Here is a 20,644-nt window from a genome sequence, read left to right as displayed (position 1 = left end):
AACATTCTAAATCCTGTATTGTTTGTTTATTGTTGTTATCGTTTTCATACCACAACTAAAATAAATTATGTTATATAATCATGCTACGTTTTAAGCAAATATACTGAGAACAATCAGTTGAACTTTTACTTTGAGATTTGCTGATATATAAGATATTATATTATCATTATCAAAACTGTGTTTTCTTAGTAGTTTAGGTGTTTACTGTGGCTTAGGCATAAGACAAATGCAAAAGAAGACATTTTGTCCTTTGCAATAAGGAACAACTACTGTAATAAATACCACCTGTAAACTGCTGCAAGTGATTGCTTGATATATATTATTTTATAGTATTTTAGCCATCATGCTTTATCAGCTCACCACTCACTCTCATCCTCAGCAACATGTGAAGATGGAAGAAAGGAAATACTGCTTCATTTATCAATGGCTGACTATTGTAATACTAGCTAGGTTCAATCTACATATTAACACTAAACTATTGTAAAATAGGTGCTAGCAAGTCGTGTCCATTGAAAAGATTTTGTGAACAGCTGCCCCTAGAGACTCCATATTGTTTCAAACAAAAAGAATCATCTCGCAAAAGTTTAGTCAGCAACACTGATAATTCACTCATGAAGCTAATGATGTAAAGATTACAAATTGCAGATGAAATCAAACCTAATTTCAGGCATTTGTTGAGAATTCTTACGTTTCTTGGCACATTATTGCCACTCGTAGATCAGCGTTCATAGTGTGAAACCATTGGCAGGGCTGTGTATTGTGACACCCACGTGCTTGTGTGTGAGGTGAACAAAACACAACTCCACAGGTTACCTTTAAATAGAAATAGAAAAAAACTGATCTATGTACACACGTCTACTCTATGTGTACGTGTGTGTCTGGCTACTCACTCTCCCATGTAGCATTTGGAGGTGGAGTGGAAGGAGGCCATCTCCACTGTGCTGGAGTACTCTGGTCCCATCTCAAACAACACCTTCTTGAAGGAGTGAAATTTACAGCCCTCTGCATACACATTATCCTGGTAGACCTAAAATGGGAAAGTAGCTTAAATACAGACAGCCTTATTAAAAACACATCATTATTCATAAAAAACAAAATCTAGAAAAAAAACATCTGTACATAAGAATTAGCTGAACTGTGCAGGTTCGCTACAAAAGTTGACTTTAAGTGTCAAGAAGATAGCACATAGCAAATGATGTACTGTATTTAACCTCTGTACATCATGAATTAAATGAATTGAAAAGGTATTCAGTCATCTAAAAGGATAATACATAAGTACATTTTTGTCTCTCTTTACTTTTTCAGTCTATGTGACCATAGTCTGTAGTTAGTCCAGGTGCTGTACTTGATTCCATTACATTCAGAGGTGTTTCTATGTTTTGTCAACCCTGTTTAGTGCACATACATGAGTGGGATGGCATATTTGCAGAAAATTGATCGTTGTGCTGCTCTGTGTGGGGGGCAAAACTTATTATAGCATATTATAATTCTGGCTGCATCCTGCATAGTGATGTGAAAGAAGGCGGTCAGCCTTTGAAAAACAAAAAAAAAACGGCTTTAATGTCACTTTACATCAGCTGAAGCCTGAAGTGCAACATGCTTGAAAGATTCTTAAAATTTCTCCCATGTGTGATTTATTGTTCATTATTGGACAGAAGAAAATGTGAGTAAAAAAAACTTTTGAAAAGAGCAAATGACATTTGTGAATTACTTCATCAGCCATGAGGAAGAGATGCTCCTCTTTAGCAAATCGGATCACATCTTCAATGCACTGCCTGCTCTGGACCTGACCTGCCAAACAGGACAACCAGTGTACAGACAGAAGGAAAACCAAATCTCAAAATATGGCGTGATGTCTACAATGCCCAAGAATTTTCCACCTAAGATATGATTTTTTTTTTTTTTTTTTAAATAACAAAGTGGATCAACTCCATATTTGCTATGTTTAATTGATAAAAAATTCCAGCCACTGTTTCATTTCATATGGAGAAACTGCTAACACCAGACATACCGGTGGGGTTTCCAGGGTTGATGATGCAGAGGACACGAGGATTGCAATGCTGCCTGGCTGCATTGAGGGCTCTCCTGAGCTCTGTGACGTCCAGACTCCAACACTTGTCCTCATCCAGGTAGTAACTGATCTGCACTGCACCCAGGTCAGCCAAGGCGGCCGAGTACAGAGGGTACTGAGGGATGGAGATCATCACTCCTGTACGGTCTCGACCCTCACCGCACACCAGCAACTTCAGCATGGTCTGGAATTAGAAGGTGTGGGGAGGTAGAAGGAACAGAAACCTTTATTTTGGAAAATGTATACGGATTGGCAGGATATTCATGTAAATTAAGAAGAAGAGTAGCTGTATTGAGCAAGCTGGAGGACAATATGTAACAGGTGATCTACTTTATAACAGCAGAGTAAACCGACACACCTACAAGTATACACTCTGTGCCAAACACGTCACAGTTCAACACTGCAGGCATCAATAGATAACTTAGGTGCAGTTGTGGAGTGTATCTTAAGGTCATTCAGTAGCCTGATTAGGTTACATAAAACCAGAGAACGCTGTATTGATTGTGACAAAGGTCTGCGTGTGGACTGAAGTCACAGATGAGCAAAGTACAGCTGAGTATATAATTAACAGAAGTTGAATCAAGAACAGATTCACAGGCCAATTATACCAAAAGAGTGCAATGTGTGCTGGATTAAAGTATTGCATCAACTCGTAAAACAGTTCTGGGAAATCTGCTCCAAAGTACAATGTCAGCACTTCACTTCTATCAGGAACAATAAGAAGTGTAACCCATACCACAATGGCATCACTGGCCCCAGTGGAGAGGTAGATGTTGTCAGGGCTGGAGGGGATTCCACCATCTCTCCTCTCTATGTAGCACGCCACATCCTGACGGACGCACTCGATCCCCTGGCTGGCGCTGTAGGCCCCTAGAACACAAGAAAATGAACTTTGATTCTCATAGAACATGCTATATCAGCTGATGTTTGTACAGACTCAGGCTGACCAAATAAATTATTAATGAATACAAAAATGAAGGGAGAAGCTAGTGACGCGTGTGCTGAAAGGCGACGATGTGAATGTGGTTGGTGGAATAATGGGGAGTTGTCTGACCTATACTGTGGCCTCCACAGGCCTCGAGGATACGCCGCGCTCTTTTCTTGGCGTCCTCGGGGAACTTGTTGTCTTCCAGGAGTTCAGGGTAAGAGCACAGAGCCAAGACCTGAGAGAGGAGGACAAAACAATCACAACATATCTGACATTAACAGATGTCCTATAGATTCTGCAAAGTTCATCAGACTGAGAACATCCCCAGTTTTCTAGTTTTTATTGAAATCTCAGCAGTGCAAAAGCAAGTGGTAAACTACCAAGAACTGAACAATTATGTAAATGACACAAAACACGGGGTTTTAACAGGGATTAGGAAACTGGTTGATTAACAGATTTCCTGTATCAGTAGGTTAGGTTATATGTTTGTACCCGCAGGTAAAATTCAGTTTGGTGTCATCAGTCATATTTAACACACATTTAACACACAGCACAGACAACACCAAGGTAAATAAAAATTAATGAATTAATTAGTTAAACATTGCCTCTATATGCAGTGTTACTACAACCCAGTGGAAGTAAATGAAACAATTCTTGGCCCCAACTTTTGTTGATGACTCACAAACCCTCAGTCTGTAAAAGAATGGAGTTGTTCTAAAAGCTTTAGACCAGTGGTGTATGTGAGAGTAGAAAATCCAGTTTCACACACAACTATAATTATGAGTACTAACAGCTTATGAAACACAACCACTCAAATGACTGGAGGCAAAACTGAAAAAATGCACCAACCTGTCTGAGAAATGTGATTGGTTTCTGGCCCATGGCGTGGGCGTCGCCTATGTTAGCCTTGATGACCTCTGTGAAAGGTTTCTTGACTCCCTGAAGAGATAAAAACAGAGAAGTGTAAGAATCAGGTTTTCAGGACAGGGTTGGGGTTACAGAAGGTGTAGATAAATACAGAGACAGTGGAAAAAGCAAGAATGTTGGTTTTTTGTTTTTCATTCTTACACACAATCACAGGCTTTACAACGAAGAGGATATGTCAGGACATGTAAAAGTGCGAAGGAGAGACATGAGCTCAAGACTCTATAGCGCCCATCAGCATTACTAACCTGGCTGCAGGCCTCAGACATTCTTTCAACACCTGTGTTTCAGATCAAAGCACAGGCTCTCTGTGCTGGGGAAATGAAATCTTTCAAAGTCTAATAACTACAGTACATCACATCTCCCACCACTCTGTGTTGTTACAGCATGATGGCTCAGTGTGTAAATCAAATCACAGCCACTTGTATTCATCTCACACAGACCGGTACCCTTTGGTCCCCTGAACACCCATGCATGCATCTTTTCTCATTAGCACGCTTTTGTTTTGCAAAGACCCTGGCTGGAGTGTGGTTTGGCCTTTGGAGCAGGAGCCGCCGGCCTGGGCAACGATGACGCTGCTGCTGCTGATGCTGCTGCTGCTGCTGCTGCTGCTGGGGCTTACAGAAACACAAACCCCGCACTGTTTGTGGTCGGGGTATTACTCCAGAATTGCTGGCTTAACGAGTTTGGATTATTTCATTTTATTCCTCATCTCCTCATTTGATTTCACCACTTTTCTCCTTCGATCCACTCACTGTTCCCCTCTTTTAAATCAGCATGTCCTTTATTCTTATCTGTTGTTGTTCCAAATTGGATCTTGCCAGCTCTGGTTTGGTGTTTGTCTGTTTGCTGGGAACAACATGCTGCACCTGTTGCTCTTTATCAAGTGAGGTAATGTGACAATAGATGAGCGACAAGGTTAAAATAGATATACATGATACTCACAAGGATTTTATTGGCATGATGGTTTGTGCGTTCAAAAGGACATCATTAAACTAACAAAACTGAAAACTCCCAATAACATTATTTGAAATATTTAGAGTTTTAGAATACAAACTGAATCACAAATTTAACAACTATTGCACCGGGCAATCATCTTGTCATATAATTGTCTGTTGTTTGCCAGCACAGTCTTTGCTGGAACCTGCCTTGAGTGTTTGAGGATGTGTGAGTCAGCCGCTCAAAACTACATAACGTTCCCCATACAGAATTTAGGTCAACTGTATAGTCGTAATATACTCCGTATATTACTTCCCAGGCCAGCCCATTATCACAAATCTTGTATGTCATGTCACTCTGGAGAGGTTGGGACAGAAAAAACCCCAAAGGAATAAAGCACAATTAGCCAGCTCTGTCTTTCCTTCCCACATTCTTTTAACCTTTACATAACTTGAGCCATCAGATCATAGGAAAGTTACAGGACACTCATTTATGTGTCTTTTTAAATGTCTTCAAAGCTCATGCTGTTTACATGATCCTTGACATGATTCAGTGTCTTCTACAAGATAAAATACCAGGCAAAAGGCATCCAAGGACACAGGGAGAATTTTCCTTTTAACTGAGTCAATATTATTATTTCTGTGTCCTTGAGCAAGAGCAAGAGTAAGATCTACAAGGTTCTTTGGATTAGCGTTAAGTTCGAAGTGAGCTCGTTTGAAATCTAAGTAACTGGATGCAGCACGTTTCCTTTTGAGTCCCTGTCCCTGCCTGCTCTCGAGCAACAAAGAGGCTGCTGTTCTCTGGGAAAGAGAGAAGCCAGTCGCCTCCCCGGCTCAGCGCTGAGTTCTCCTGCTCAGTCAGCACCAGGCACTGATTACACAGGCCGGACCAGTGAACCAGGCCAAGAAACCCTGTGGGTCACCAGGCTGAATAGAGCCTGGCCTGACAACTGTCCTGAATTCACATTTTACTTAGTCTTATGATGTAATCTGAAACTGTCATCCCTCCAAGACTGTTCAGGCATGCTGGAATAACTGTCTGGAACTGTACTATTTCAATCTCTAACTGATGCAAATTGAGAAATAACCATGCTCATGTGATTTTTCTAACTCAATATATTTCTAACAAGATGTCAACTGAGATGAAACTCAATTCACTCAGAAAAAAAGGAGCACAGTCGCAGGATAAAGAGGATTTATCTGAAAGTACAGGTGGATTCTTTTTCTGATCTCTTGCTCTGTCACCCTTTTATTGTCACAGACAATGCAGACTTGCCAGCAGCTGAGATCCAAGCCTGAATTAGCTCACTGCAGTGCAGGCACTGTCATGCCAGATGTCTGGGTAAGGATTTATAAGGGTCATCACCACACCAGCAAACGCATGCACAAACACACTTGCATAAAATCTGCTGAGCCATCAGTAAAAGTGTTCCAGTCACAGATCTGACAGGAAGTAAGCCCCCAGATGACTGGGCAACTGCTGCCATACAAACCCTCCTGACCTCGCAGAAAACTCCTGGACTTTACAATTTCAGATTGTTTTTTTTATATACCCACATTTGCATTGCTGCGTGTGGTGCCACTTAACAGGTGAAAGTAAAAGGAAAAGAGGAAACTTTATGTTTGCTTCTCAGCAAGGAAAAACACACTATTTAAAGCAACTCCTGTTAATGTAACACACTATTTTCAAATCATGTGTTAAACAGGATTGTCTAAACTAATGTTTGTGTCTAAAACTACACTCTCTCTTCTGTATTTTGGATATGACCTGTCTATACAAATATATAAAATATTCATATGTTCAAATATTATAAATATAAACCGCTATAATTCCTAGCAAGATGCTTAGGGCATTCCAGCAAGATTTTACTTATTCCAGTCAAACATTAAGAATAGGTTTGTTTTTTGGTTTTCCTCTTTTAAGTAGAGGAAAAACAAGTGGACTACTAAGAACCCGAGCACTTTCAGGAGAACTGTGGCTGCTTGTATTGAACCTCCTTGCAGAGAAAGGCCTCAGACGCTGTTGGGCCTCACAGCTGCAGCTCAGTCCAATGAACTCTCTCCCCTGTGGGGAGGAGGGAGGTAGGCAAAGCCAGAGAGACAAAAGAGGACAGAGAATGTACCCTCTTTTCTTATGTAATATCCATCCACAGTATACACATCCTCCACTCTCGCAATCCTACAGCCACCTCAGGCTAGATAAAAGTGAAATGTTCTCAAAGCCGGCTCGAACTGCAGCCCCCACCCCCCACACCCAGCTCATTACGTGTTTTGAGAAGAGTATGTAACTGCAGGGAGGGTTGCATCAAACCTCCATGTTCAACCTGTTTGACCCTCCTTAGGAAATCACTGTACATCAATGTTACATTTACACTCATTTGTTATCAGCCCAGCATAGTGTAATATGAGTTGTTTTGCATGGCAGTGCAGAAGCAGAACATAACGGACACACTACAGCTGACATGCAGGACTCTTAAAAGCTGACCTACTGTCTGTGTCATGTCTGTAATCTCTCAGCCAGTCAGCAAAAGCTGTCCACAGCAAACATCTTTTTTGTCAGGGTAACCTACTTTTCCTTCCTCTCTTTTTAATTTCTTTCCATATCTCAAGGAAACAGAACAAGGAAATAAGAGTTTGTTTTTTTGTTTTTTTTGCTTAGTCCACCATAGCTGGTGCGAGCAAAATCAATTGATAAGCATTTTTAATATTTTTTGAGCTGCAGTGTTTTTAATAAAAATGGAATTCCCAAAAGGTGTTTGACATCAAAGATAAAACTACGAACTTTAGGCTAAAAATGACCAGTAGCCTATCTGGCTGCTGTCAAATTCCAGCTGTTGAAGTGGATCAACAGCTGTGCAGTTTCCCCCTGTTCCTCCTCTATTTATCCCCCACACAGACACGCATGATTTGATTTCACAATGCCGGTTTTCTCAAAAATGGAATCTGTCACATTGAAACTGTCCATAAGAAAAGTTACACATATATGACTTCAATAATGTACACAGCCTTTCATAACTTAATGTAAGTCTCTACTGCACCAACTTTTTAAAATTCTTTTCACGTTTTTCTGCTTTTCACGTAGCCTACATGATCAAACTTTTCTCCGCTCCTTGAGCACAAAGGCAAGTTGCAGCCCTGCACCTGTCTTTACCTCTTTCAGCTCCTTCTCTATCTGCACCGCTCGCTGGACTATGGGGCCTCGGACCGCGTACTCGACCCGCTTCACATTTGGGTTCATGTTATCCAGAGTCAGCACCTTGCCCCGGGACGGGACCCCGTTCATTGCCTGCTGGGACATTTTTGTAATGTCACGCGCACGCTGTTTTCCGTCGCTGCCGCACGCTGGACTGATATCTGAAACATAAAAGATTAAGAAATAGTTACATTAAGCAGAAACATTAAATGTAACTGTACATAAGCGGAAACAGTGTGCTCGCTGTTACCAGTTGGTCACGGGAGAGTGGAACTGGAGCCGCTTCTGCTCGTGTGTTTACTCCAACTGACAGTTTGTGTCTCTCCGTGTTCATATTCCCACCCGACCGCCCCGCCTTCGCTCGCTTCTGCTCGTGGTTGGTTGGATTTCTTCACTCGGTTCCCCTCTGGCCTTAGCGTGCCAAATGACACGTTTAAGTGCTGTCGGGAAAATAACACTTAAATGCAAGGGGCCTTCGCATGCTGCAATGGGAAAGAAGCAGCTTTATATGAAAAGCTTTCAAGTTTAAAAGGCAACTTTTAGGGGTTAATGGATTAATTAACTTACCTGAACAATAGTAAAGAGATGTAATTGCCAGTGCATAATAATTTGAATTTAGGAGGGCTGAAATTTCTGGTAAGGCACTACTTGTAAAAGCAAAATAAGCTGTAATAACCATCTTTTAAATGAATTGGAATCACTCTGAGAAACACGATTTGCTTTACACCCAAATTTAAAGTTAATTTCTAAATTAATGTGGTAGTAGGCTCATTTATTTTTAGTGGTAGCCTAATCTCTTGGGGGTGGCAGAACAAGCTATAAACACAACACTGACTAAATTTTCTGCACATTACAAAGTTGATATAGTTAACATGGTATTTATGGCAGCTCATTCACACCTCTAGCAGACAGAACAACATTAGCATTTCTTGAAATTGTTGTTTTTTTTTTTTTTACACCTGGCCAATATAAGTCCAAATAGTTCATCAGCTTACTGCTAACTTTGTCTGTCTCCTGTGTAAAAACAGCTGGAAACCAGAATGATGAAAGTGGTAAGACTGAACCGAAACAGCAAAGCTACAGGAATAAAAGCAAAACAAAAAGCTGGAAGATGTTATATTGCTACATTGTGCAATGGGGAACTGCACAAGTGTTGGTTACAAGTACTTCAGTGAAGTACAAGTACCTGAAAGTTGTACTTAAATACAGTAATTGAGTAAATGGAGTTACTCTCCAGCACTGATGTGATACTTGTTTGCTTTTGTAGAAGGCTCTCGTGTGTAAATGAACACATGTAGGGTTTTGTGATTGCCGCTGCGAGATAAGGGTGTATATCTTACAACGGACTTCTGCACAGCTAGGGTGTGTTGCATTGGTCTTATAAGGAACTTGAGCAGCAGGTTTTGTCAGAGATCCTTTAATCTCTATGTGCCCTGCATTATGTACAAGGAGATTTTTTTTTAAAGAAAAAACCTTAAATTGAAAGGTTGATATAGATTTTCTCTAAATAAAATTGGGTTGACAAAAAATAGACAGTAGCTCACACCCATTATAAGCAAATCTTGTGGTAGTATCTCTCCTTCAAATAGTGTGCAGCAGAGCTGACCTCTGACCCCACTATGTTTGGGGTTAGGGGTTAGGGGGTTGCCAAGATGACTGCTTCAGTTTAAGAGAAGGTGAAAAAGACTTTGAAACCAGTCTGACAAACAGTTTTGGCATATAGGTGTGGGACAGCCATCTCTGCATTCCCCTGCATTGTAAGCTTAAGATGATGTCACACCCGCATTTTCCCTTATATGGACGGTGACCCTGCATCTGGGAACAGCAAAGGGAATCATGTCACTCAAGAAAAGCCATCTATCGAGTTGAGAATGCAGAGGGACAAGTTAATAAAAGAGGTTAGAATATCAAAGGATGACGCTGGTGTACAAAAATAATTCTTTCCACATCTTTTGTTTGGGCAAGACAAAAATGTAAATGTCTGTATGAGAAGGACAGAGTGTGAAACAGAGAAACCCCCCAGATGTCTTGGAACGGGCTTAGGAAAGACATTTGATACGCCAAACTAAAACAGTTCATATATAAACATGTGATGCCCTGCTGACAACGGTGTGTCATGTTGTGTATTTTGGCAGCATCACACAACACAGTCTGTTCCATTTAGCCTATAATTTTAAATGACACATCAACATCAATACTTTAAAACAACTCCCTAATTACTCAAATATGAGGATCTGAAGATTTACAGGACCAATCCTAGTAGGTCAGTAGCCTTGGCTCACACTCAGAACATAAGTAGGTTCCATTTTTAACACACCCCATGCACAACTGTTGCAAAGGCCACATACAACATGACCTGGACAGTGTCTGTGTTCATGTAAGTGTGTTTGTGTGTGTAAATCTTGTGGGTACATCTTAAAGGAAGACCACTAAAACAAGTTTTTAAAGGTAGCTCTACAACTCTTAATGTTATAATAACCTGAAACATAGTCCATGTAGTTTTACAACTGTAATACTCAGTAACTGTAACTTATGAGTATTGAAGTGTTTACTATGTGGATCATGTGGCGCCCTGGCAGATGGATCAGGACGTACTGTGATATTCGAGATGTGCTTACAATGAGTGAGTGAGTGTATGACGTAAGAAGAAATGGCGTCAGTGGTTAAGTGTGTAAATTGTGCAACAGCTCATTTTTACCACAAGGGGAAGACAACCTTAACAACTCATGTAAAGAAGGTAAGTATCTCATTCTCTCACCATGACGCTATTTTTGACCCTGACCTGGCTTCCAACACAGGTCTAAACCTATACTGCTGTATAAGCTTTTTTTTTTTAAATGAAATGTATAAAAACATCCAAAAACAAACATGTAAGTTGCGATAAAATTTTTCATTCCAAACATGTTCATCTGAGCTCCCTCTCTTCAAACAATAGACATAAATCATAATGTCCAGATCCATTAAATAAGACCACTTGCATGAAGAAAGAAAAATACAAAAAACCTTTTTTGAAAAGAATTTTATGTTTTGTTTTTCTAAACAGGGCTCAGTAAAAATCACTAATAAAACTGAAATGTAATACAGAAATTGGAGTGCATTGACAGTACATCAAATTGGAGTCCATGTCTGGTAGGTCGTTTAATCGCACTGCTCACCAAATTAACATGTGGGACTTTGTGCAAGTATTGCAAACCTATGTCAAATCTGCCACCTAAAGAAGGCACCGACCTTTGATAGATTACCATGACAAGTTTACTTGGTTTGACAATAAAACTATCTATCTACCATCTCTTCAATATTTCTGTTAACACAAAAATATGTTGCCCTCACACTTTTATTCCTCATAGAATTATATTTATCTTTAAAAAAGGTACAATAACTGTACACTGTGAGCCATATTCAATATCAGATAGAATAAATAATGTGATTCCATTCAGAGGGTAGAAAAATAGAAATAGAGAGAGAATATTTAATTTACAAATTGCACAATTACACATATTGAAATTTAGGCTTTTTTGTGCACTGGAAAAGTAACAAAAGAAACTATTCAGTACATTTTCAGTCCAAGAAAAAAAAATCAAGCAAGAAAAAAGTCCTTGTATAAATGTAAATTCAGAATAGTTATATGGTATACTGTAACCATCATAACCAAGTAATCTCCCAACCGCAAAAAACCTCTTGCTTATAATGTAAATGTATGCAAATACACAGAATAACGTACCCTTCATAGCAGTCACTCAGTAAAGAAAACAGAACTTTAACCTCATTCACTCATTCTTCATTTTAAATAAATCAATTCAATTTCATTTAGATTTATGTGGATAATTCAACTTTCACGTGATTCTAAGGCTTTTCAATGAATCTACTTGAGTAGTTAAGCAAGCGATGAGTAAAGCAAAACCATAAAAGGCTGAACAAAGCAGATCTTTGCTTGTGATTGCAACACTGAAACTTGTAATTCTCCTCCCAGTCACTAGATGGACACCTGTAGTCCCACATAAATTCATCTGATCATGCAGCCTCTTATTAAGCGGGAGCATCAGGGACCTTTAGTATAAAGTGTATAATATTGATTAAAAAAGCCAAGCAAAGAGAGAATAAGCACATAGATTGCACTTTAGTTATGTGAAATGCAGTGTAGATCAAACCCTCATTGGCATGTGGCCTTAGCTTACAGTCTTCAATGATTCACTTCAAACGTGTCTGTTTTGAAATGTTTTTGCCACTTTGGAGTGTTACATGCCTCGCTCCTCTACTCTGTAGGCAGTATGTTCATGTGCATGTCTGAGTGTGTCAGGCTGTCTACATGAGTCCACAGCAGGGCTCCTTGTTGGTAGACTGTTCCTCCTCAGGCGCTCGGAGTTTCAGCAGTGGAGGATCTCCGCTGGCTGGGGTGAAATACACCTGGCTTGGGGAGGCTACCTGCTCTGTACTGGGCGTCATTTGGAGCTCTGGCTGGGCCTGAGTAGTTGTAATCTCAACTACTGCAACTGGAGGCTCCTCCTCTGAGGGAGGGGGCAGAGGTGGTGGAGGTGCAGGGTATTTATTGAGCTTGGCAGCTGCCCGCTGGCGTTTCAGGTCAGCCAGCGTGTGGTGCGATTTCTCTCGTGTCATACTGTCGGTCCCCTCGCCCTCTGTAGACCTAGACCCTGACTCAGCTCCAGGTGCAGGGCAGAGCTGGTAGGAGGCGCTGCGCTCCATGAGACCTCCACCACTCCGCAGCTCTCCAGGCACAGAGGCAGCCAGGGATACAGATGTCCCTCCATTACCTAGGCTGGACACTATTTTCCTGTCTGCGGACTCCAGTTCTCCTAAACGTGATGTCGCTGTACCACCAGCAACCTGAAACACAACAACATTCAACAGAACTTGTAAACTCTTTGGAAAAAAATGCGACAAAATCACTAATAATGACACACATTTCCTTAAAAATGTCCTCGGGACTGAGCTCACTCACCATGGTGGCATGCTGGTGTAGCTCATTGTCTGTCTGTCTGTCCTCATCGTCGTCTTGTGGATCGGGCTGTCGTCCTCGCTCCTGCCACACCATGGCCTCTTTGTGGTGCTCTCGTCGGTACAGACTGGAACGCTCGTTCACGCTGACACGACGCACCACCTTACTGTGTAGGCGAAAAAGGAGAGGGTAACCATAAAGCACTACATTTCTCTACCTTTATGAGTGTCATTTTGCCCCCCAGTTCCCTTGAGCTCTCTGTATCGCGGGCTAATGTCCTCTCTCACCCTCTGCTGCCAGTGCTAGAGGCTCGTCTTTGCAGTGTGCCCTTCTGCCGGTCCTGGCTCTTCATGATGGCGTCGTGTTTATGCTTTAGGTCCATTAGTTTGGCTCTTACCTCCTCATCCATACACACATCTGAAAAGCCAGCAGCAGCAAAGGTTAGACACTGAGGTTTTAAAGGAAAGAAATGGGTCTGGATGATTGTTTCCTCTTAACAGAGACTGTTATCACACTTGAGGCAAAGATTACGTATCAGTATCAGTGAAGGTGGAAGGTTTTATCATCCACATTATTTTGCTATGAGAACAGAAGACCGAAAAGGCTTTCTTGCATTACCAAGAGGCGTCTCCTCCAGGACAGACTTGGTGCTTAGACTTGCTCCATGGGCTACCAGCAGTTCCACCATTTGAATCTAAGGAATAAATAAAAACAACAGTATACTGTTAATAAGTTAGCTAGGAAAAGTGGTCGGTTCTCATCGTCTGCAGCACTTACTTGTCCCCAGCAGGAGGCTGCATGTAGCGGTGTCCAGCCATCAGAGTCCTTCACTTCCACCTGAGCCCTGTTCTCTAGCAACAGCTCCGCCACTGATATGTAGCCATTAGCAGATGCTATATGGAGCTGGGAAAGAAATTCAACATAGAACACAAAGTGGATATAATAATATTAAATTGTAGGATAGGATAATACTAAAATGGCAGCCAAGGAATGCATTTTACATCTTTAAGCAAATGAAAAAACAAACAAACACAATCCAAGGTCTCTGCCGTCTTCTATTTTGAAATTTTGAATGTTCTCCACACCTTTTGTATTTTTGGCTGAATGTCATGGTTGGTTGGCACTCAGTAATGTTTCTATGTAGTATCAGAGCAATATAAGACTAATTTAAATTTAAACTGTTCTGTTACCTGTTAAATCATTGCATTGATATTCCAGATTTTACCAAATTTTGTACAACTGTGAATGCACAGTGACACAACACAGTTAAAATCCCTGAGCTGCTACATCTTAATTACATCACACTGTGTAGGCAGCTTAAATTTTCCCCTAAGTTGTATTTATCTGCACTTATCCCTCTGTCTCACCAGTGTTGCTCCATTATCGTCCTGAGTGTTTAAGTCTGCTTTGCTCTGAACCAGAGCCCGAATGTCAGCCAGCATGGCTCTCTCTTTAGCCCCTCTGCATTCATCTATACGCTCCTGAGTTATCCCTGCACACACACACACACACACACACACACACACACACACACACACACACACACACACACACACACACACACACACACACACACACACACACACACAGAAAGAAACAAAGATACCAGTTAGCCTAGTTTCAGAGTAAAGACATTTGTTTGAATTTCTGTTTTGGACATTTGGTCATTAAAGTGTAGCACTTGATTTAATATGTACACAAAATGTGACATTTTCCCTTCATGTATCTCTTTTTCTTCTGTGACCTTGCTCTACAAGCTCACAGTAAAGAGTAAAATGCTGTTAAAGAAACTTTAACAATGTGACATGTCAGTAATAGCTTTGATTTGACTGAAGCAAGAATTACACTTCTCCAGGCTGCATGTAGGTGAGTGTTTCTTTTATACTTGTACATCATATGTTAACGTTTGTTTTCATCACGGTTTGGAACCCCTGTCTTGACAGGAGTTAAATCAACCAATCAGCTTTCTGGACATGGAGGTCCATGCAATGCACTGCGCCTCTGTCACCTAGAGTTACCCATAACACCTTTCTCTGTGAAGGTCTGACGTTTTACGTGTATCTCCAGAGAAGCTGAACACACTGACCCTGTTCAGCCATAACCATCTCCAGCAGCTCGAGGGTGGCCTCATCCTCACAGAGGTCATAGGGCATGTTGCCATCCGCATTGACAGCCAGTAGGTCAGCCCCACTAGAAGCATTCATACACAAATAGGCAAAAACAATTGGATTAGAGTACTAGACAGTGACACACCCACATGTACAAAGCCACTCAGGAATATTCACATACTTGCAAAGTGTTCTGACAATCAGGCTGCAGCCATATTTGCATTGTTTATGTAAACTAGAAAGTCTGGCCAAGAAGACTCTCAGTCTGTTTGTACTTTTATCTAGAGAATAATATCCATGAATGGAAGGATTAAGCAACATTTATCATAGACCCATCAATGTCATCCTAGGAATTTCTACTTTTAACATTGTTACTAATATAACTGTAGGAAAAACTTACTGTGGGAAGGAAAGGTTATGAATTAGAGTAAAGTTATGACATTCATGGCCAAACTCACGCCTGAATCAGGAGCTGCACCAGACCGGTGTGTCCACAGGTGGCAGCAGCGTGCAGTGGTGTCCATAACTCACTATCACAGGCATTCACAGAGGCGCCAGCGTCCAGCAAGCACTGCACTATCTCCACAAAGTCATCAATGCAGCACTAAGAAAAGAGGGCAAATGCAGATATGTAAGAAAATGTATATACAGATGAATTGACTGAACAGGCACAGACAAATATGGAAAAAATATAGTATAGGCACAAAGAGAATGGAAATCTATGCATCATTATTTATGACAACTAATACAGCGGCCACTGTAATAAAAAGAAAAATTTGCATGCATGGCCCAGCCCTCTGCTGTGTAAATACCAAGTTTTCCAAGGGAAGAGCAGAGTCAACTGCTTTTATAAAGAGTTCACTGTGCTCACAAGTACCCCTCTCATGAGTCTGTAGTTGAATGTGTATGCGTTAAATTAGAAAGAGAAGAAAAGAGAGAATTACAAAGGTTGCAGTTTAATTTTAGATTTGTGTGTTTCGAGCTCCCAAACACACAGGGAAGAATCTTGATGATGGTTTCTTCTGAATGTGACTAACTGTTCAGGAAAGGAAAGTTGCCCTCACTCTTCCAACCTCCTCAAACTAAAAACGGTGGGAATGAATCAGTGTGTTTATGTTAGCTGACTTAAGATAAGTTAAAGTTCAGACGAAATAAAGGCAAACAGTACTTAGTGAGCACAAAGCTGACCGTACACAACATAAACACACACGCTGCACTAAAGGTGACCTGCCTTGTTAAGAGGAGTCACAGAGTGTAAAACTGTGTAAGCAATTTAATAGCTGTTGCTAGGCTGTGCTTATATATGGTGATGAACATATGGGAGAGGGTGCCTGTGAATGTATAACTGGAAGGCATCTCAATGGCTTAAATAATGAAAGCAGTGTATGTACAGTATTTGGTTTACATGTGGAATGTGTTTAGAGGATGTGGGTAGGTGTTCATTTTGGATATGACGACCAATTTTGCTCCTGAATTTGAACCCATTACGAGATTATTACCGGAGGATTTTATGGGCTCAAAAAGGATTTTGGGCTTGTAAAGTGATGTTCACAAAAAATTCCAAAGTTTGTAGTTGGCAATCAACCTTTGTAAACCTGTTTCAAGTTCAAGTTTGTGCATGTGTAGAAAAGATTGGTATTTATAAAAAAAAAAAAAAAAAAAAAACGAAAAAGAAAATTTGCATATGTAGAAATTATTTGTTTTGTAGGAAAAAAAGAGACCGTGAAAAAACTGAACAAATAATGTCTGTGGTGATGTTACATAAAGAAACTGTGAAAGAGGAAGTGCTTTTTGCGAAGATCCTGAAAGGTTTGATGATGCTGTAGAAAATAATGGAAAACATTTAACATGGTGTGTATGTATGCAAACCTAGCTGGTACTACACCTTTCAGGACCTGTGGCAGAGATGTAGTTAACAGTACCATGTGTCCTCTGATTGGAGTCTGTGATTGGACTGTCAGTGTCCAATCAGATTCAGGTATAAAAAAAAAAAAGGGTCAAAATCTGTACTTGTAACTTGAGCGTCACACACAGCGTGGGAACTTTGAGCACTGAGTTTTACAGACAGTTTTCTGCTTTGTATCTGTACACACATTCACGAAGGCACTTCTTCTTTTGGTTTCTCCGTGTAACCTCAGTGCTGATATAATTTATTTATTTATTTATATTTTACAAATACAGATCATTCCTTAATGAATACAAATCTTATCTACACTGTTTGAGAATGCCTTTTACATCATGAAATATGGCCTCTGCTTTGTAAAAATGCCAGGTGACACATTTTCAAGGTTATGTTTTTCTGGTGCGCTGTGAGTAAGGTGATAAATGAACATAATGGTATAATTAGCTGAGGCAAAATTTTCAGTTAACCACAGTTAGCAGCGTTTGCAGGTGAAAAGCCTCTGAAGGACCATGTCCACTGGTGACTCCCACAACAATGTGTTTGTGTACCTGATGCAGGGCTGTCAGTCCATCCTCGTTGACCAGATCTGGGCTGATGCCGGTGTTAAGCAGTTCCCTCACTAGAAGAAGCACAACCGTACACACCCATGAACACACACACACGCGGCATTATGACTGGCCACCTGGGCAGAGTCCTTTCCACATAAGCGTTTCAACACTTGGCACGCATCTGTCTGCTATAAATAGATACAACAAATGACACCAAGTTAGGGTGTGTTTGTGTCTGTGTGTATAGAATAACAATGAACTTAAAAGATTTGCCACTATAATGAGCGTTGATCGTGCGGCTGAATAAAGCCACTGAAAACAAAATGCCAGGCCTATGATAATTAAAGTGTGACGTATTCAGTATTAATTATGCATGAATAACTTCCTTTTATTTGTGGGTTTTACGGCGCACCGGGCCACTGCCTGATAAGTGCAAAGAAGACAAAATGCAGGTGTTATATAATCCCATGACTTTTCGAACGGACCTGCTTTCACAACATGGTCATTTCACTAGGTGAGAAGGCACTGGATTAGATTGGTATAGTACAGTAATAGTCTGAGACCACCCATCCTGTCTTGAGTTCCTTCACATACTTATACTTGACTAATTTAGTTCTGATTTAATAAAGAGCAGTATTAAAGCACTAAATACAATATAAGGCTCTCTAACATGACTCTTCTGTGTGTGCGTGAGCTTCTACATACCCTCGTTCAGGTCATTGCGGGCAGCTGCATCCAGCAGGGTGATGGCATTGGGGAATGTCACTTTGGTGGTGCGTGCCTTCTTCTTATCCGCTTTGGCCCTCGACCCTCGTGCTGTATCCTTCTCCATCTGCATCCAAGCTTTCAGCTGCTGAGCGCGACGCTTCTGGGCGTGCTTCAGGCGTTCAGTGGCGCTCAGACGCCCGACTGTGGCCATCTCAGCCAGCAGCTCGCCGTGATCTGCTGCCATGCCAACACAGCAACACGAACTATCACTGTGTCTTCGCTTCTCAATTCCTGTTTGTGTATCTTAATCCACGAGGATATTAAATCAAAGTTTCAGGCTTCCAAAATTTCTCATATGCCTCCTACGCGCCCCTTGAAGAGGCCCTCCTGTCAGGCCAAACAGGCCTGTGGGAGAGCACAAAAAAAAAAACTGCTGCGAAAATATCCTTTCAAAAAAACAAAAACATCAAGCAAGTAGCTAGGGTCTGGTGAATGATGAATCAGAACAACTTATTTTGTATCATCAGGTGAGTAGGCAACACATAAAATTGTTGCAATGTCTCTTTCTCATCTTTTAGAGCACAACTTTTTATCTTGCCGAAGAAAAAAGGCAAGAGAAAGGTGTCCAAAACGTAACCAAATCCATCCAAGCTAGGGTTTGTAACCAATTGTCAGTCCTCCCATCCATGTCGACTGTGGGTAACTTGGCCAATAATCCACCGGGGCTAAGAGAGACAGAAAGGGAAAAGGTGGTGCTCAAAAAGGCAGAGTCAAACTACTCCCCAGGTTAGATGCTCCATTCTAGCTTCTACTTCATAGCGGTGGCCTTTGCGTCCAATACTTGGTTCCAAAACAGCAGTGAGTTCATGACAATCCATGTTGAAAATATGGTTGCAGAAAGCGATAAATCCACAAGGTAGGAAGAACTTGGGAGTTTAAGCAACAACAATAATAAGGGGCATGGTAGGATTCACACAAAGTTTACTTCAGGTAATGTTGAGTCACAGCATTCAAATATCTTCTTGATGGTGAGTGGAGACTACTTCAAAGTCAACTTGTTGTTGTTGATACACTTTTTGGCAGAAGTTAGGTGTGATGGCTTCAGTGACGTGCTGCTCAATGACATTGTTTCTGTCTGCAACTGTGGGCAGAAAGAGAGAGAAGAAGAAGAAAAGGCAGGGAGAGAAAATGTGAGTACTGTGTTACAGTACAACGTAGGCACGCCGCTCATGCTGCTCTCCTAATCCTGTTATCTTTAACCCCTGAGCTCCTATCTTTAACTCCCTCCTCTCCCACTCCTCTCCTGAAGGAAACTTGAGATGGTGGGACGCTTTTCATTAATGATTGACACTCCCTGCAGCCCGGCACACACTTTTCTACCACTCGCACTGCAAAGGCAACACTGACCTCATGATGTTGTGGAAAAGCGGTTAAATAGCTACTATGCTACATGTTTCAGTGCAAGTACTAACCTCGGTCAGCAAGATCGCTCTCATTACCTTTTGTTAACTTCCCTGCCGAGTTACATGGCTCGCACACACTTGGCTCTTTCCAGGTGATTCATTTATTATTTAGAATCTGGGCCTGTGAGCGCTGAGAGGAAGGTCAACTAGAGGCACTCAGTGGGATAGAGAGAGTGACTGACAAGACAGCAGTCCTGGGCCACAGAGTCACTGCAGCAAGCAGCCAACTACCTGAAAAGATGGGCGGTGGGTCGACCAGAGCTCGCCATAAATCAGCTGATTAGATGGCAAACAGATGTAGAGTAATAGAGTAAAGTTATAATGACCAGAAGCAGTTATAAGGTTTCTCTATCTTTTTATCTCAATAAGGTGACAGTAACTGATTTAAGTGTTTTGGGACAATATATTTAATACGTTTTTCCAAGAATCTTTCTTTAAAAAATAATTACATTTTTTAACTTTTATGCTATATTTGTAGATGTATATGAATTAACAGATGGATTTAAAATAGTGCAGTCCTGGTCTACAGTGCTAAAAAGTAATCACATGGAGTATACTGTATTTATTAAAGGTATTTGCAGGTTTTTAGACAGATCTAGACCAACCAGCTTCAAAACTTGTGACAGTTGATGGATTGATAATTGAGCTGGTGGCAAAGCAAACAGGGCAGCAAGTCAATAAAACTGGTAGGTACCTTTTTCAATAAAGCACTCTTTATGGAGAACTTGAAAGTTGTAAATAGTGGCTTTACTATGGTTCGTATATAACTTATGTGTTATAGATCTGTTACATACAAATTATAATAGCTACTTTTGAGTTGCATGAATTGAATACTTGCTGTTTGATAATGATGAAGTTATACATGGTTCATGTAACTTATATATCTTTCTTATAAACCACCAAGTC

At 40.9% G+C, this 20,644-nt stretch overlaps 3 protein-coding genes across 3 annotated transcripts in view; all 3 read right to left on the bottom strand.

The window, feature by feature from the left end:
* Nucleotides 1–8,355, bottom strand: part of gpt (glutamic--pyruvic transaminase) — a 13,717-nt gene extending 5,362 nt beyond the window's left edge. Inside the window, exons 1-8 of the mRNA XM_022766245.1 lie at nt 8,305–8,355; nt 8,013–8,215; nt 3,849–3,938; nt 3,126–3,234; nt 2,808–2,941; nt 2,012–2,255; nt 1,712–1,791; nt 891–1,027 (exon numbers count right to left, since the gene is read on the bottom strand). Of these exons, the coding sequence (XP_022621966.1) occupies nt 891–1,027; nt 1,712–1,791; nt 2,012–2,255; nt 2,808–2,941; nt 3,126–3,234; nt 3,849–3,938; nt 8,013–8,159 (941 nt within the window). The 5' untranslated portion in view covers nt 8,160–8,215; nt 8,305–8,355. The remainder of the gene's footprint in view (nt 1–890; nt 1,028–1,711; nt 1,792–2,011; nt 2,256–2,807; nt 2,942–3,125; nt 3,235–3,848; nt 3,939–8,012; nt 8,216–8,304) is intronic.
* Nucleotides 8,356–12,111: 3,756 nt separating this feature from the next.
* ppp1r16a (protein phosphatase 1 regulatory subunit 16A) lies at nt 12,112–18,539 on the bottom strand. The gene is made up of 10 exons (XM_022766239.1): nt 18,273–18,539; nt 17,568–17,638; nt 15,575–15,720; nt 15,095–15,198; nt 14,376–14,500; nt 13,786–13,911; nt 13,627–13,702; nt 13,296–13,425; nt 13,012–13,174; nt 12,112–12,896 (listed from the first exon to the last, which is right to left on the bottom strand). Exons 1-10 carry the CDS (start codon nt 18,517–18,519, stop codon nt 12,357–12,359), a joined length of 1,728 nt encoding a protein of 575 aa, XP_022621960.1. The 5' UTR covers nt 18,520–18,539; the 3' UTR covers nt 12,112–12,356.
* An 816-nt stretch (nt 18,540–19,355) lies between these two features.
* The window catches only part of oplah (5-oxoprolinase, ATP-hydrolysing), a 34,814-nt gene continuing 33,525 nt past the window's right edge, over nt 19,356–20,644 (bottom strand). The window contains exon 29 of the mRNA XM_022766238.1: nt 19,356–19,416. The gene's annotated coding sequence lies outside the window, so the exon portion shown is untranslated. The remainder of the gene's footprint in view (nt 19,417–20,644) is intronic.

This window comes from Seriola dumerili, unplaced genomic scaffold (genome assembly GCF_002260705.1).
Source record: "Seriola dumerili isolate Sdu_G_001 unplaced genomic scaffold, Sdu_1.0 BDQW01000822.1, whole genome shotgun sequence".
NCBI lineage: Eukaryota > Metazoa > Chordata > Actinopteri > Carangiformes > Carangidae > Seriola > Seriola dumerili.
Note: the sequence above shows the minus strand (reverse complement) of the source record. Positions and strands in the feature narration are given on the sequence as shown.